Genomic DNA, 14,739 nt, shown 5'->3' with positions numbered 1-14,739 from the left:
CAATTGTCTTATAAAGTTTTTGTGTCATTTATTTAAATCAGGATCCAAATAAATTCCAGTCAGTGCAGTTGGCTGATACATCTCTTAAGTAACTTTGTCTCTTAATCTTTTTTTTTCCCTTGCAGTTTTTGTTGTTGTTATAGAAGAAGTCAGATTTGTCCTGTAATTTCTCATAGTCTAGACTTTCCTAATTGCATCCCTAAGATGTTATCTGCATTCTCTGTAAACTGATGGTTAGATCTGGAGGCTCTATCACCCTAATTTGATTTTTTTTTTATAAGTTTATTTACTTAGAGAAAGAGAGAGAGAATGAGCTGGGGAGGGGCAGAGAGAAAGAGAGAGAATCCCAAGCAGGTTCCACACTGCCAGCATTGAGCCTGATGCGGGGCTTGAACTCATGAACCGTGAGATAGTGATCTGAGCTGAAAGCTAGAGTCGGCTGCCTGTCTGACTGAGCCCCCCAGCCCCCCCGGCCTGATTTGTTAAGCACATTTTAGTCACACCATGGAACGTGTATCTGATGTGCCAGGGTGCAAACCACTGAGGGATTGGCGTAATGGTGGCAGACCATCACCAGTGAGTAAGAGCGAGGAAAGTAAACGTTTATTTGTAAATAAAAGTAAGCTCCGGTGCCTTCTGTATGCTTGCACATAAATTGGAGTGCTGTGTTGTATGTGGGGTATTAGTCCCATTTTCACATGTGGAAACTCTGTTTCAGAGAGCTCATGACCTGCTTGTCTCTTACAGGTAGTGGGTAGATTCAGGATATAAACAAGGGCCTATTTATCTTAAAGTGTATCATTCTCTTGCCTGTGTACACATGGGGCTGCAGGGCCAAGCAGGCATTGTAAAGGAGGACAACTGACCTGACAATGAAAAAAGAAAGAACAAAAAAAGCAATATCCCATGGGGTGATGCTAAGTGGCATTTTCATTGGCCTCCGTGTCAGGGAGTGGAGGGGACAGTGGAGAGGACCCCCTCCTCAGCTCCAGTCTTGATGTCACACGGGAATGTGTGCCCAGTGTTGGCAGATCTTTTCTGAGATTTCAGAAGTCAAGTATCTGAATTTCTATGAAAAATCTCTAGAATTGAAAATGTTCTATTTTTTAGTTGTTTTTTTTTTTTTTTTTGAGAGAGAGAGAGAGGGCACGAGTGAGTGAGGAGAAGAGACAGAGGGAGAGAGAGAGAGAGAGAGAGAGAGAGAGAGAGAGAGAGAGAGAGAGACTTCCACGCAGGCTCCTGACTGTGAGCATAGAGCCCGACGTGGGGCTCAAGCTCACAAACCGCGAGATCATGACCTAAGCCAAAGTCGGATGCTTAGCCGATTGAGCCACCCAGGCGCCCTTAGAATTAAAAATGTTAGCTGCTAATTCAGATTAAACAAACAAACAAAACAAAACACTATCTAGGACAACACCCTGGGCCAAACCAGACAAATGTGCCGCCTGCCGCCCCTGTCCCTCCTCATGCTGCCCTAAGTATGTCGGTTGAAGATTGGTTCTGCAGACCGCAGCAGGCAAGTGTCGCAGGGACGAGTTGCCCCTGAAATTAAAGAAAGGGGATATTAAGTAGCTCTTAAAAGGCATACACTGGCAACGAGGCAAATCTTCAAAAGATGAAAGAGCATTTAATACTTCAAGGAAAAAGCCAGTTTCTGAAGTCTGAACAGATCAGACATTAACAAAGGAACAGCCCTCATCATCCGTGTACCTTTTCTCATCCTCGTGAGGCTCGAGCCCTTACGATGACCCACATGGTGTTCTGAGCACTTGGTAAGTATTTGCAAGTCTCTGCTCATTTCAGCCCTCACCATAACCCTGTCGTTACCCCGTCAGAGAAAGGTGACACGGGCCTGAGATTCACACCAAGGTTGGCCCCGAAGCCTGCTTACTTAACACCCTATATGGTCTTTCTTCTCTCATTCAAAGCACAGAGTATTAGAAGCTGGGATTTCCTGGCTGTGGACTCCCAAAGCATATGCCCCACTATCTTGAGCTTTCAACAAAACACTTAGTAGGGTATTTCTTTCAGGCAGAGCTCGATGAGCCTTTCATCAGCTTCTGTTAGCATTTACATCCAATGTCTAGCTAGAGAATTCCTTTCCCGAACACCTTATCTATTCTTTACCATTCCCACAGTAGATACCCGACAGAAAAACCAATTTGTAAGCGATTATTAGCATTTGTCCTGTTTTCAGTTCAGCCAGAATGTCGATCATTTAAAAAATGAATTTATCAGGAAATAAAATAACATCATAAAATAAGGTCTTCTTGGCTTTTCTGGAAGCCGGTAATTCACAGACACCGGATTTAAGCCTACCTGGTCCGTTCAGGAAAGCTGGGAGCTTGGGGAGTAAGGAAGCCTGGCCGGACATTTGGGTTTTGTTTCTATGTGCAAGTAAAGGCACTTTGTTACAGTTACTTGTGAGACAGTTAATAAGCTCCTAGCTTGTAGAGGTAGTCATTTTCTTCCTCTCAGGCAGTTTAAGCCTCTCTTATTACTGGGTAAGGTGACTGATGAGGGACACTCAGGAGCTTCATTGGGACAAAAGGGCAGGGCAGTCTGGCAGTCAGGCGAAGAAAACCCCTACCCGGGCTCAGAGCATTCATGCCCTTCAGTAACAACTCCCTGAACTTGAGGACAAAGACCTCTTCTCGCTTGCGGCTTCCTCCCTCCTTGTCTAGACATTCTGCAAGTGGTCTCCTAGTTACAGGGGTGCGGTGCGCCAGCCCTGCACGCCTGTACCCAGCCTGTGGGCACCAGCCAGAGGGCGAAGGTGCAGATTCCGCCCCCGCCCCCGCCCCCACCCCCTTCCTGTGCAGTGAACTCCAAGGAAGCTCAAATATCTTGTTCCCACGAGGAAGTCAGGACTCCTAAGAAAAGTTTGATAAGGAGGACAATGGTGGTTAGAAATTGAGCTCTGGGGGACCTCACCACAGCTGACAGCAGCAATCTCTAAAGCTGTGCACCTGCAGTACTGTGGCCTCTAGCCACATACGACCGTTTAATTAAATTTTTTAAATTGTGGTAAGATACACAGAGCATGAAGTTATCATCTTAACCATGCTGTTTAAGCGCACAGTTCAGTCGTGTTAAGGATAGTCGCATTGTCATGCAACCAATCTCCAGAATTTTTTGTCTTGCGGGGCTGAAACCCTGAAACCCTATACCCATTTCCCCTCCCCCCACCCCTGGTAACCACCTTCCTCTATGAATGTGACTACTCTAGGGCCTCATATAAGTGAGATTATATAGTGTGTGTGTGTGTGTGTGTGTGTGTGAGAGAGAGAGAGAGAGAGAGAGAGAGAGAGAGAGAGAGACGGGCTTATTTCACTTAGGGTAATATGGGCTATCTTAATTTTAAGTTAATTAAAAATTCAGCTCCTGACTTGCACTGGCCATATTTCAAGTACTCAGTAGCCCCATCTGGCCAGTGGCCACTGTATTGGACAGCACAAATACAGAACATTTCCATTATCGCAGAAATTTTTTACTGGACAGGGCTCGTCTGAAGGAAGACAAGTGGCTTATACAGAGAAGTGGCTGGAGGCGGGGGCTGGGAGAAGGAAAAGTACCAGCTATTTTTTTTTCTTACCATTCCAGCTGGTGAATAATCCGACTCCTTTTCTCCCCCACAGAAACAATAGCAGCTACCTTCTGTTTTAATAGTTGCAATTTGTATCCTTAGCCCAGCCTCCAGTCTTCCTGTAGCATAGGACATGAAGAATAATCCAGTTTGAGAAAATACACAATACAGACTACAGATAAATGTACTTTAAAACATTCTTAGCAAGTACGTTTTAGGAAGCACCTGTCAGTTTAACTATCCATGGGAGATAAATTGCAGTGTTTCATTAATCGGAACTATTAGTTTATCGCTTACTTGGCAAGAATCCTAATTGGTATTTACCACAAAGAAGCCTTATTCAGTAGACCTACCCTTTAAGCCTGTTGCTTTTAAAGATTTTTGCTTGAGACCCGCAGTAAGAAAGAGAAATATTGTATCTCCTCCCAGTTTATGCACACACTTACATGTTTACATGTATATACCTGAACTTAAAAGTTTCTTGTAACAACACTTACCCTTATTAAGTGTGATGCATATATTGTTTTATTAAAAAATGTTTGTCTATTAAAAAAACAACAACAAAAAACCACTGATCCTATCCACTGAGTCGATTTCGTAACCCTCAAAAGGGCCACAACATGCCGTTTGGAAAACACAGCTTTAGGTACAGCTAGGTTCCATTTCAGGCCTGGGGTGAATGCTGCTCCCCATCTCTCATGGGATGACTCAGAAAGTGGCTAAGAATTGCATCTCAAGGGGCGCCTGGGTGGCTCAGCCTGTTGAGTATCCGGCTTCAGCTCAGGTCATGATCTCACGGCTCGTGAGTTTGAGCCCCGCGTCGGGCTCACTGCAGTCAGCACAGAGCCCACTTAGGATCCTCTGTCCCCCACCACCCCCCCCCGCCCCTCCCCACTCCTCCCCGCTCATGCTCTCTCTCCCAAAAGTGAAAAAACATTTATAATAATAATAATAAAAAGAATTGCATCTCAAAACAAGCAAGATTTTTTTTTAAAGCCATCAATCAGGCTTTATTTCTGAGGAACCTCTGTCCACTCATTTTAATGCCGGTTTAAGTAGAGAGTAGTTATGATAAAAAAAAAAAAAAACAACAACCCATTTTCAAATGGTTATACTGTTTTCTAAAGCCAAACATAAACAAATGAACACTTTTTCATGCAGTAAATTTCTATATTAGCATGTGCGATTGGGAGTTCATTGAATTTTAGTTTACTTTTCTTTGTGGAGGGGAATATCACATCATAATACTATATAAGGTTATTGAGGGAAAAGGCAAAAAAAAAAACCCTTAGTTTCTGGTGTCATGCATGAAAAATTGAATAGTTTATAAAAAATCTTGTAAACACAGATGTCAAAACGCATGTTTTATACGGTATGTAGATGAGTTAACTTGTCCGATTTTTTTTCTTTCGTCGTGTAACTCTCTGGTATGTTGACTAGTGTTTTTGACAGATAATAGGGACAAAATGGAGTTTCCTTGAATCACGTCCAGAAGCATTTCATCTCAAGGTCGGCAGAGAATTGGCTTCCTGAAGAGCCCGTTTTTCTTTTCGCCTCAACAGAGGGGCAACGCCGCGAGAGGCCTCCCCACTATTTATGTGAATAATAGTAATGAAAATTTGTGTGCTCCTTGAGGAATTCTGAATTAGGCAGGCTGTAGAAAAAAGTAAAAGAAAGTATCAGAGAATAATTATGATAATGCCGAATAAAAGGTATCTATCATTCTTAGGGAATGAGGGATGGGCAAAATGGGTGAAGGGGGTCAAAAGCATGAACTTCCAGTTATAAAATAGATAACTCCTGGGAATATAAGATACATCATAGCAACTATAGTTAACAATATATATTATACAGTATTGCATATTTGAAACTTGCTAAGAGAGTAGATCTTAAAAGTCCTCATCACAAGCAAAAAAAAATCTATGTATGGTGACAGATGTCACCGAGATTTATTGTGGTGATCGTTTTATAATGTGTCCACATACTGAATCATTGTCGTATACCTGAAGCTAATATAATGAACGTCAATTGCACCTCAATAAAGAAATGTCGTCCTGGGGTGCTTGGGTGGCTTAGTCGGTTGACCATTCGACTTTGGCTCAGGTCATGATCTCATGGTTTGTGAGTTCGAGCCCCACACTGGACTGACTGCTGTCAGCCCAGAGCCTGCTTCAGATCCTCTGTCCTCCTCTCTCACTTCCCCTCCCCTGCTTGTGCTCTCTATCTCTCAAAAATAAATAATAAACATTTCTTAAAAATGTCATCCTGATAAGAATGTCATAACTGATAAGAATTTGCCGGTTTTGAAATTTTAGATGTGTCAGGACACAGAAGTAGAGACAAAGTGTTTTCTTTAAAATAAAATTCTAAAATCGGTACTGTCCCTTGGATTTATTTTTTAAAAACTCATTTTTGTGTGTGTGTATAAGTGTAAATACTTGTAGGAAAATTAGAAATTAAGGGAAAATATGAAAAAATTAGAAAGAATTCAGTGGTCAGGCTCCTACTATTAATATTTTGGGCACATTTCCTTTTAGTCTTTCCTATGCATAGTTTTACATAATTAAAATAATTTATTTTGGATCTCCCTCCCCAGCCATTTCTCCATGCAGTTAAAAATTCTTCGGGGCGCCTGGGTGGCTCAGTCGGTTAAGTGTCCTACTTTGGCTCAGGTCATGATCCCGCCGTCTGTGAGTTTAAGCCCCATGTCAAGCTCTGTGCTGACAGCTCGAAGCCTGGAGCCTGCTTTGGATTCTGTGTCTCCCTCGCTCTCTGCCCTGCTTGTGCTCTCTCTGTCTCTCTCTCTCTTAAAAATCAATGAACATTGAAAAACTTCACAAACATTTGTAATGGCATTGATGTAGCATGAGTTTTCAGCTACTGTGATGCTGGACACTTAAGTTTCAGTTTTACACCTGTATAAGTACTGCTGTGTTGAACATTTTTGTGCATAAACCTTGTCCGTGTTCCTGATCATTCCTTAGGGTGAATATATGGAAATAGAATTACTTGTCAACCCCTTCATTTACATCTAAGGAGCTCTTTCTGTCACAGCCAACTTCTTTGAAAAATTGCCAATGTGCACTGGCTCCACCTTCTACCTAAAACTCGGCTTAAAAGCCTCCAGTGGGAAAAGAGGTTAGAGTGGGAGAAAGCCAAAGCATAAGAGACTGTTAAAAACTGAGAACAAACTGAGGGTTGATGGGGGGTGGGAGGGAGGGGAGGGTGGGTGATGGTTACTGAGGAGGGCACCTTTTGGGATGAGCACTGGGTGTTGTATGGAAACCAATTTGACAATAAACTTCATATATTAAAAAAAAAAAAAAAAAAAGCCTCCAGTGGGTTAGACATCCGTGTCTATCATGGGATAGACACTGAAATCCTTGCCGTGGTCTTCACGGCTTAACATGGACTGGCCTGTCTCCCTGCTTCTCCAGCCTCTTCCCCATTCTCTCTGGCCTCAGCTCTGGCTTTTTGACTGATTAGCTCCTTGCCCTTTCTCCAGCCATAGGACCTTAAAAGCTGCTTATCCTATATCTGACACCGTCTTCCTCCCCCAGCCATCTCTTCTTTGTGGAGGAGGAGGTGAGATGTCTGCTCAGAGGAGGTAGTTGGAGGTTTGAAAAGAAGTGAAAGTCTCAAAAGTTCATTTAGGAGATAAAAAGTGGAATTGTTCATTTAGTTCATTTGGCGGATAAAAAGTGGAATTGACCAGAGAAGTATCCATAAGATTAGGAACACACACATGGTGTTTTCAGGGTTAGGAATATGAGACTCACATCAAGGGAAATGAATTGGTACGCAGGGCTTTGATCACCCTCAGCTTCTTGAGAACAAGTTTGCTTAAACTCAGTCCACCAGGTGAGTTTGGTAGCTACTTCCTAACGTTTGTTTTCTGGGGTCTTCTCGAAGCGTGCTATCTCCTCTTTGGTAATTCAGTTAATATGGATGAGAGCATATTTTGTCATTAGAATATGTGGAGCGCTTCCCAAGGAAGCACTTAAGGGATTATTGGAAGGCTTAATATGAAAATCTTCATTTCTGGGTTTATTGCGAGGTTATGGTGACGCTCTGTCCAATAGCATTCCTATTACTTGGTAATGAGATGTGTGGCTAATTACATTTAAACTAATTAAGGTTGTTAATAAAAATTCATTTCCTTAATCACACTAACTGTGAGGCTAATGGCCACCATATTGGACACTGGAGGTAGAACATTTCCATCAATGTAGAACGTTCTTCCGGACAGCATTGATCTAGAGAGTGGAAAAGGATCCAGCTAAGTCATCTCTGGGGCTAGTAAGTGTCTCGAATGGTGATCCAGGAAAAATAAATGGACAATTACCCTTGGCTGGTTTGCTACTGGGTGTGTTACACAGTTTGCTGGTTCATTTAGCATTAAAAAAAAAAAAAAATAGGCATTGCAATTCTGCTCCCTTCTGGCATTCCCAGGCTTTCACAAGATTCAGTGGAAAAGCCAGCCTCTCTGGGCCCACAGACCCCTGGGCTTGTGTTGCCTACATCCAGGTCATGGTCACGTGACCCATACATCTCGCTGACCAAGCAGATGTCCTGACAGAAGAATAGAATAGGTGCTTGTCAAAGCCCTGTTTTATTTATTTTCTACAGATACAGCTTCATAAATGCAAGACCAGTGCATTGCTACCATTTTTAAGGACCCCTGCTCATAGGGGAGACACCAGCACTTTTGAAATGACCCAATGATAGGGGAGGAAGGGGAGTCGTGTCACATAGGAGAGGCATTACAAACACAGGTAAATGCACCCCTTCTCCATCTTATCTTCCGGATTTGTTTCACTTTATCTGGCTCAGCCAGCAATTCTTCCCACCCTCAAATTCTAGCAACCCGCTATTAAAGCATTTTGTCTTCTAATTATTCTAGGTCTTTCTTACACATACGGAGTTTTGGTTAACTTCTCCCTGCTTCTCAAGTCTGAAGATAATGCAGTTCTTGTGAAAATAGAAAAGGATAATTGGAGAAGGAACTGGAATTTTTTTTTTTTTTTAATCTCCCTGCCGGTTCTTTCTCACAGTGTGAGTGGGGTAGTGTTCTGAGCTCGGAGGGGATTATTTTAGAGCTCTGGGCTCCTCCACTTGTCGGTGCCCTCAGGTGCCCAGTGCAGGGAAGGACTTTGGACAGCCCAGGGTGTGCACATACAGACGAATCTGAAGCAGCCTGGATGCAGACATAGCAATATGGTCCCTCACAGAGATGTTGCCGACTCTGCGACTGGGTAACTGCCCCAGTTATGAGTGAGGTGGATTTGACTGGCTTGACTTGTAGAAATTTTGAGATGCCGCTCTGTTTGAACAGTCAAAACCCAAAGAAAATAGCTTATGCTCGCCTAGCTTTCACAGCTTGTGAAGTATGTTCTCAAGCATCACGTCATTTGATACTCACGATAACCTTATGGCCTGGGGCAAAACAGTTGCCGAAGGGAAAACCTAGGCCCAGAGAGGGAAAGTGACTTGCTCAAGCTCACACAGTAGTAGGTGGTGCGGTTGAGTTTTGAATCCCAGTGGCTTTGCTGGGATCATTGCTTAACTTCTCACTTGCATTTGGAATCATTAAATAAAACACATTGACGACACACATATGACAGTTGGCTTAATAGATAATGTTTGTCGAGGGCCTATAGTAGGGGTTTGGGAAAGGGGCTGCTGTGGTTGGGTGGCCTGCGTCCTGCCCTCAGGCATCTTTATTTGAAACATTTGAAGCAGTACATTTACAGACAAATGCACATCATCTTAGAACAGACTGGAGGCCTTATGGATGCTGAGAAAATGAGAGTCCTTTGTGGAAGGCATCCTGAAAGGAAGGGATTTTGAATCAGATCCTGAAGGAAAGGCGCAGACCCGGGCAGGGAATTCCAGCCAGGTGCAGAGGCATGGTGGTGAGAAAGAGCTGTAGAGAGTTGGCTTCGGTTTTAAGAAAGACGAAAAGAGCACTCGTTTCTTATTTTTTGAAAACCTACCCTGCAGAAGACATTGCGCACAGCTGGGTTTACGGCGCTGCAAGAGAGACGTGGTTTCCCTGCCTTCATATTGCTTAGCCTTTGGGTGGAAAGACCAAGTGTTGATTGTTGGTAGTAAAATCATTACATAAAGATTTCAGGTGGAGATTTGCTATAAAGGAAAAGGAGGGGATTCTGGGAGAGCATACAATACAGCGATGTAAATTCGACTGATGTTTGGTGCGTGAAGGAGTAGGAGTTCACTAGGCAAATGGTTTTGGTATAAGGAACAGAGAGAGGAGTGCTCAGGAACAGGGGTGAAGCATGTGCAAAGGCCGTGGGAGGATCGGAGGGGCTGGAAAAAGGTCTGTGTGCTGGAGTTGAGAGAACAGAGTGGCGAGTGGCATGAGACGGGGCTGGGGAGGAGGCATGAGCTTGATCAGATTTTGGTTCTTTATTCTAAGAACCATGGGAAATCACTGAAGGATTTTAAGCAGGGTGACACAACTGACATGATCAAATCTTCCTTTTAAAAAACCACTTTGGGAGCGCCCGGGTGGCTCAGTCGGTTAAGCGTCCGACTTCGGCTCAGGTCATGATCTCGCGGTCCGTGAGTTCGAGCCCCGTGTCGGGCTCTGTGCTGACAGCTCGGAGCCTGGAGCCTGTTTCAGATTCTGTGTCTCCCTCCCTCTCTGACCCTCCCCCACTCCCACTCTGTCTCTCTCTCTCTCTCTCTCTCTCAAAAATAAACATTAAAAAAAATAATAAAAAGATCACTTTGGCTGGCATGTGCCAGTGTTTTGGAGGGGGAATAATGGTGGCTATGCAATAACTTCTTACTACTGGTGGGGATCCAGGCTAGTATTGGAGGCTTGGTGCAGAGTGGTGGTAGTGGAGATGGGGAGAAGTGGATACTTTCCAAAGAGATTTACAAGATCGAATCTACAGGTGGAATTTAGTGGTATGTTAGATAACAGAGAAGCAGATGATAAGGATAGTTCTTGAGCTCCAGATGTTCCAGTGACATGGATAGTTCATTGGATGGCCAATGAGATAGAGATCTGTGGGAAGGGACCCAGTTTAGGGAAGAAGAGGATGAAGTCAGCTTTGGGTATCAGGGAGGCATTGGGCCTATGGGTCAAGAGCTCAAGGAGAGAACTTGGCTGGAATCAGATGTGCAGGTCATGGGCACCTAAGTGACCAATGGTCATGGATGAGTTTTTCCAGGAAGAAAAGAGCATTAAATGAGGAAGGAAGAATCAAGCAGTGAGGACGCTCAGTGGCCAGGTAGAAGCGCACAAGCCAGCCCAGAAACACTGGAGAGGTTGGAGGAAAACCAAGAGATCCTGGAGTGTTATGTCATGGAGGTAGAGTAAAAATATATAAAATAGGGGGAATATCTTTCACTTTATCTCTAGACCCATTTCCCCATCACCACCCCAAAATCCGTTACATCCCGAGAAGCCACACATCTCGAGCTCCCAGACAGTTGGGGAGGACACTGTTACGAGTACATTTAATGATTTTTCTATTACTGGGACAGATTGCCATGTGTGTTTTCTGCCGGGAACAATAGCCTCCTTTCCGTTCTCTTACATCATTGCCCTTTGGCTGCCACTGCAGATTGTTGCAAAACTGAGCTAGTTTAATCCCACGGAGCACCAACCACTATCTGGTCTCCGCAGTTCTGCTCCAGGCGCCCTACCTTCCTGTGCCAGCTGGGATCTCTTAATGAACTAGCCGCACACAGCTCGACACTAACACTGCTTTCACTGGTGAAACTGTTGGAATGTTCCACCTTAGGGCTGTTTCCATTCTCTCTCTTTGCAGGATGGCTGTCGCTCCTCCAAGTTACTGTTTTGTGGCCTTCCCACCACGTGCTAAGGACGGTCTGGTGGTATTTGGGAAAAATTCAGCTCGGCCCAGGGATGAAGTACAGGAGGTTGTGTATTTCTCGGCTGCTGATCATGAACCCGAGAGCAAGGTTGAGGTAAGTCCTGTGCTACAGTCTCTCGTTACCACTCACTCTTGCCTCTGACTTTGTCCAGCACACTTTCCTTAAGCCTGCTCACTGGTCAGGACTGTCCTGTTAGTTCTGTTGATTCCTGTTCCCACGTGGCTTTGTTCATAGCCTTAGAAACAGGATCGCGTGGAGAATACCACGTTCATTGCTGTGACCCTTGTTCAGTAAAATATTTACATGGCTCCAAAGTCGAATGTACAAAATAAGGTATATTCGTAGAAGTCTAGTATCTATCTTTGTCTCATTTACTCTACTTCCTTTTTCTCCTATAGATGTTCCACGTTTTGAAAAATATTTTAGTTGTCTGCGCACCTAAAAAACTACATATGGGGGCACCTTGGTGGCTCAGTCAAGTCCCACTCTTTGATTTCTGCTCAGGTCATGATCTCCTGGTTTGTGGGGTGGAGCCCATGTCGGGCTCTGCGTTGACCGCACAGAGCCTGCTTGGGATTCTCTCCCTCTCCTTCCTCTCTCCCCCTCCCTCACTTGTGCATGCTCTCTCTCTTGAAATAAGTAAATAAATTTTTAAAAATTTAAAAGAAATTATCTATGTACACAATTGTGCACGCGTGCGTGCGCCTGCGCGCGCGCGCACACACACACACACACACACACACACACAATTATCCCAGTTCCTCTCCTTTCTTGAATGGGTAGCATGCCCTGTACACTTTTCCCCACTTTGCTTTTTTTAACTTCAATCATATCTTGGAGATCACTCCATACGGTAACTAGGGGTAGTATTTATTACTCACTTAGAGCTGTGGAGTGTTGGAGTCTATGGATGTATCATAGTTTAATCAGTCCCATGTTGCCGGACACTTGGGTTGCTTTCCAGCCTTTTGTTATTGCAAATATTTTCTTGTATTTTGAAGTGAATAATAGTCCGGTGTATCTGTCACAGTATCTGGTCTTGGTTTGTGTATGTGTATCATTGTTAAAAAATGATCTATCCGTTCCTGTCTTGAGTGCTGAAAAATCAGTTTTTGTCAGTCCTTCTTTGGGATATGTGCCTAGAGATGGGACTGTTGGATCACATAGTAGATAAGTCTGTAATTGTTTGGTTATTATGACGTTGCCTTGCCTAGGTGGAGTACTTGCATTTCTACTAGGAGGGTGACAGTGCCCTTCTCCATATGCTCAATGTGCATCGTCAAACTTTCGTGATGGCTATTTTAGTCTGCTGTTTCACTACATTCTTTCACTGGTTGTCTCAGCTTTTATTGTGCATTCTCTTGGGTGTTCCAGGTTGATTGTTATCAGCACCTGCGAATAGAGTCTGAGTGTTCTTACATCTCTGCTTTCTTGTCTGATGGATTGGCTGAGCTTGGATCCAACGTTAATATTTAGTGGAGATAGTGGGTATCTTTGTCTTTGTTCGTGACCTGAGTGAGGCAGCCTTCAGCGTCTCTCCAGTCACTAAGGGGCTGGCTTTAGGACAGAGATTTACACAGTTTTATTTTAAGTATTTTAGAAAGTATACATCAGTTTCTGTTTTTAGTGGTTAAAAAGAACCCCTCAGGAGCAGGTGTTGAATTTTGTTAAAGTTTTTTTGTTTTTTTCCAGTAACATGGATTTTTTTCTTTCAACTTATATGACAAATGGAACCATCTTGTGTTCATGGAATAAACTTCTTGGTTATGGTATGTTTATTTGCGTGTGTGTGTGTGTGTGTGTGTTTTAATGCTAGGTTTTTTTTAAATTTTTTTTTGAGAGAGAGAGGGAGAGAGAGAGAGAGAGAGAGAGAAAATCTTAATCAGGCTCCATGCTTAGCATGGAGCCCAGTGCAGGGCTGTATCTCACAACTCGAGAGATCGTGACTTGAGCCGAAATCACGAGTCAGAGGCTTAACCGACTGAGCCACCCAGGTCCCCCAAGGATGAAGAATTTAGAGAAAAAACTTTGGGCGAGTAAATTAATAAGCTGTTTCCACTGACACAACTTCTGCTCTTTGATGTTCTGTGTCTTGGAAAATAAGCTGATTTTTCTGCTAAATGTGCTGGGTTTTAAACAGGCATCCGTCAATGCGTATTTTATTTTCTTACCTGAATCTTTGTCTGTTTCAGTCCTTTATTTTTTTTTTTAATTTTTTTTTAACGTTTATTTATTTTTGAGACAGAGAGAGACAGAGCATGAACGGGGGAGGGGCAGAGAGAGAGGGAGACACAGAATCAGAAGCAGGCTCCAGGCTCTGAGCCATTAGCCCAGAGCCCGATGCGGGGCTTGAACTCATGGACCACGAGATCGTGACCTGAGCTGAAGTCAGACGCTTAACCGACTGCGCCACCCAGGCGCCCCTGTTTCAGTCCTTTAAAAACAGCTAAGCAGCACTGGAGAGCAACAGAACTTTACAAGGAGCTGCTTATGTTGGGTGAATGGAAGAGGGGCGAGGAAGCGGCCGGGCAGCATGGGGCATGACTTGGCATGGGTTGTGTGCCGTGGGGGAGGTGCAGACTGTGTTCCCAGGACATTCACCAGAACCACTCGCCTCTCCTCTCATGCCACTAACTGGGTCCAAGCATCTAAGCTTCAGTAGGACATTTCTTTTATATAGGCGGAGAAAAACACTGGGTTCTCTGGCGACCATGCTAGGTTTCGATTCCTGAATGTTTGACTGTCCGTGTCATTTGGATTTGAATGTTTCTCTCTTCCTGGAACAGAGTGGACTCTGCGTGGATGAAGTTTGCAGGTTTGAGTTGTGACAGGTTTGACTCATCAGTGACCCTCCCTGCCTGTCCTCCCTAAATGTTTCTTTTTTTCCGAAGAGTCATACAGACTGAAACAATGCTTGGATTTTCACGTGGGCAGATTTAATTTCCCAGAGATAGCTGCACCAAATCCCATCCTACATGCACTTCTTACGGTGTCATGAACACTCCTCCGTGGAGAGGTGAGGCTGATGCCCCCCTCCCCTGCCATGAGTCTGGGTGAGGGCTTGTGTTTGCTCTGACCTGTGTGGCATGCTGGAAGTGAGTCTTTGTGACCTCCAGGGCTGGGTCACGAAAGGATTTGGCGCCTACACGTGTCTCTGTCTCTTGGGATCTGGCCCTGAGAATCCAGGCACCAGACTGGAAGGAACCCAAAACCAGCCCACATACAGAGAGCACAGGGAGGGGCCCACATGGAGAGGAACTGGAGTCCTTCAGCCAGCGACC

General features: G+C 44.2%; 1 protein-coding gene across 2 annotated transcripts in view; it reads left to right on the top strand.

Moving 5' to 3' along the window:
* The window catches only part of SCRN1 (secernin 1), a 60,165-nt gene that overhangs the window by 11,452 nt on the left and 33,974 nt on the right, over window positions 1-14,739 (top strand). Inside the window, exons 1-2 of one of the 2 annotated variants that reach the window (XM_053897654.1) lie at window positions 10,807-10,928; window positions 11,392-11,551. In XM_053897654.1, the coding sequence (XP_053753629.1) occupies window positions 10,918-10,928; window positions 11,392-11,551 (171 nt within the window). In that variant the 5' untranslated portion in view covers window positions 10,807-10,917. Of the gene's footprint in view, window positions 1-10,806; window positions 10,929-11,391; window positions 11,552-14,739 lie in introns of those variants that run through there. The other variant, XM_053897655.1, reaches the window with a different exon arrangement.

This window comes from Panthera pardus, unplaced genomic scaffold, assembly GCF_024362965.1.
Source record: "Panthera pardus isolate Hobbes unplaced genomic scaffold, ASM2436296v1 HiC_scaffold_8, whole genome shotgun sequence".
Taxonomy (NCBI): Eukaryota; Metazoa; Chordata; class Mammalia; order Carnivora; family Felidae; genus Panthera; species Panthera pardus.
This window is presented reverse-complemented; position numbering and strand designations above follow the sequence as displayed.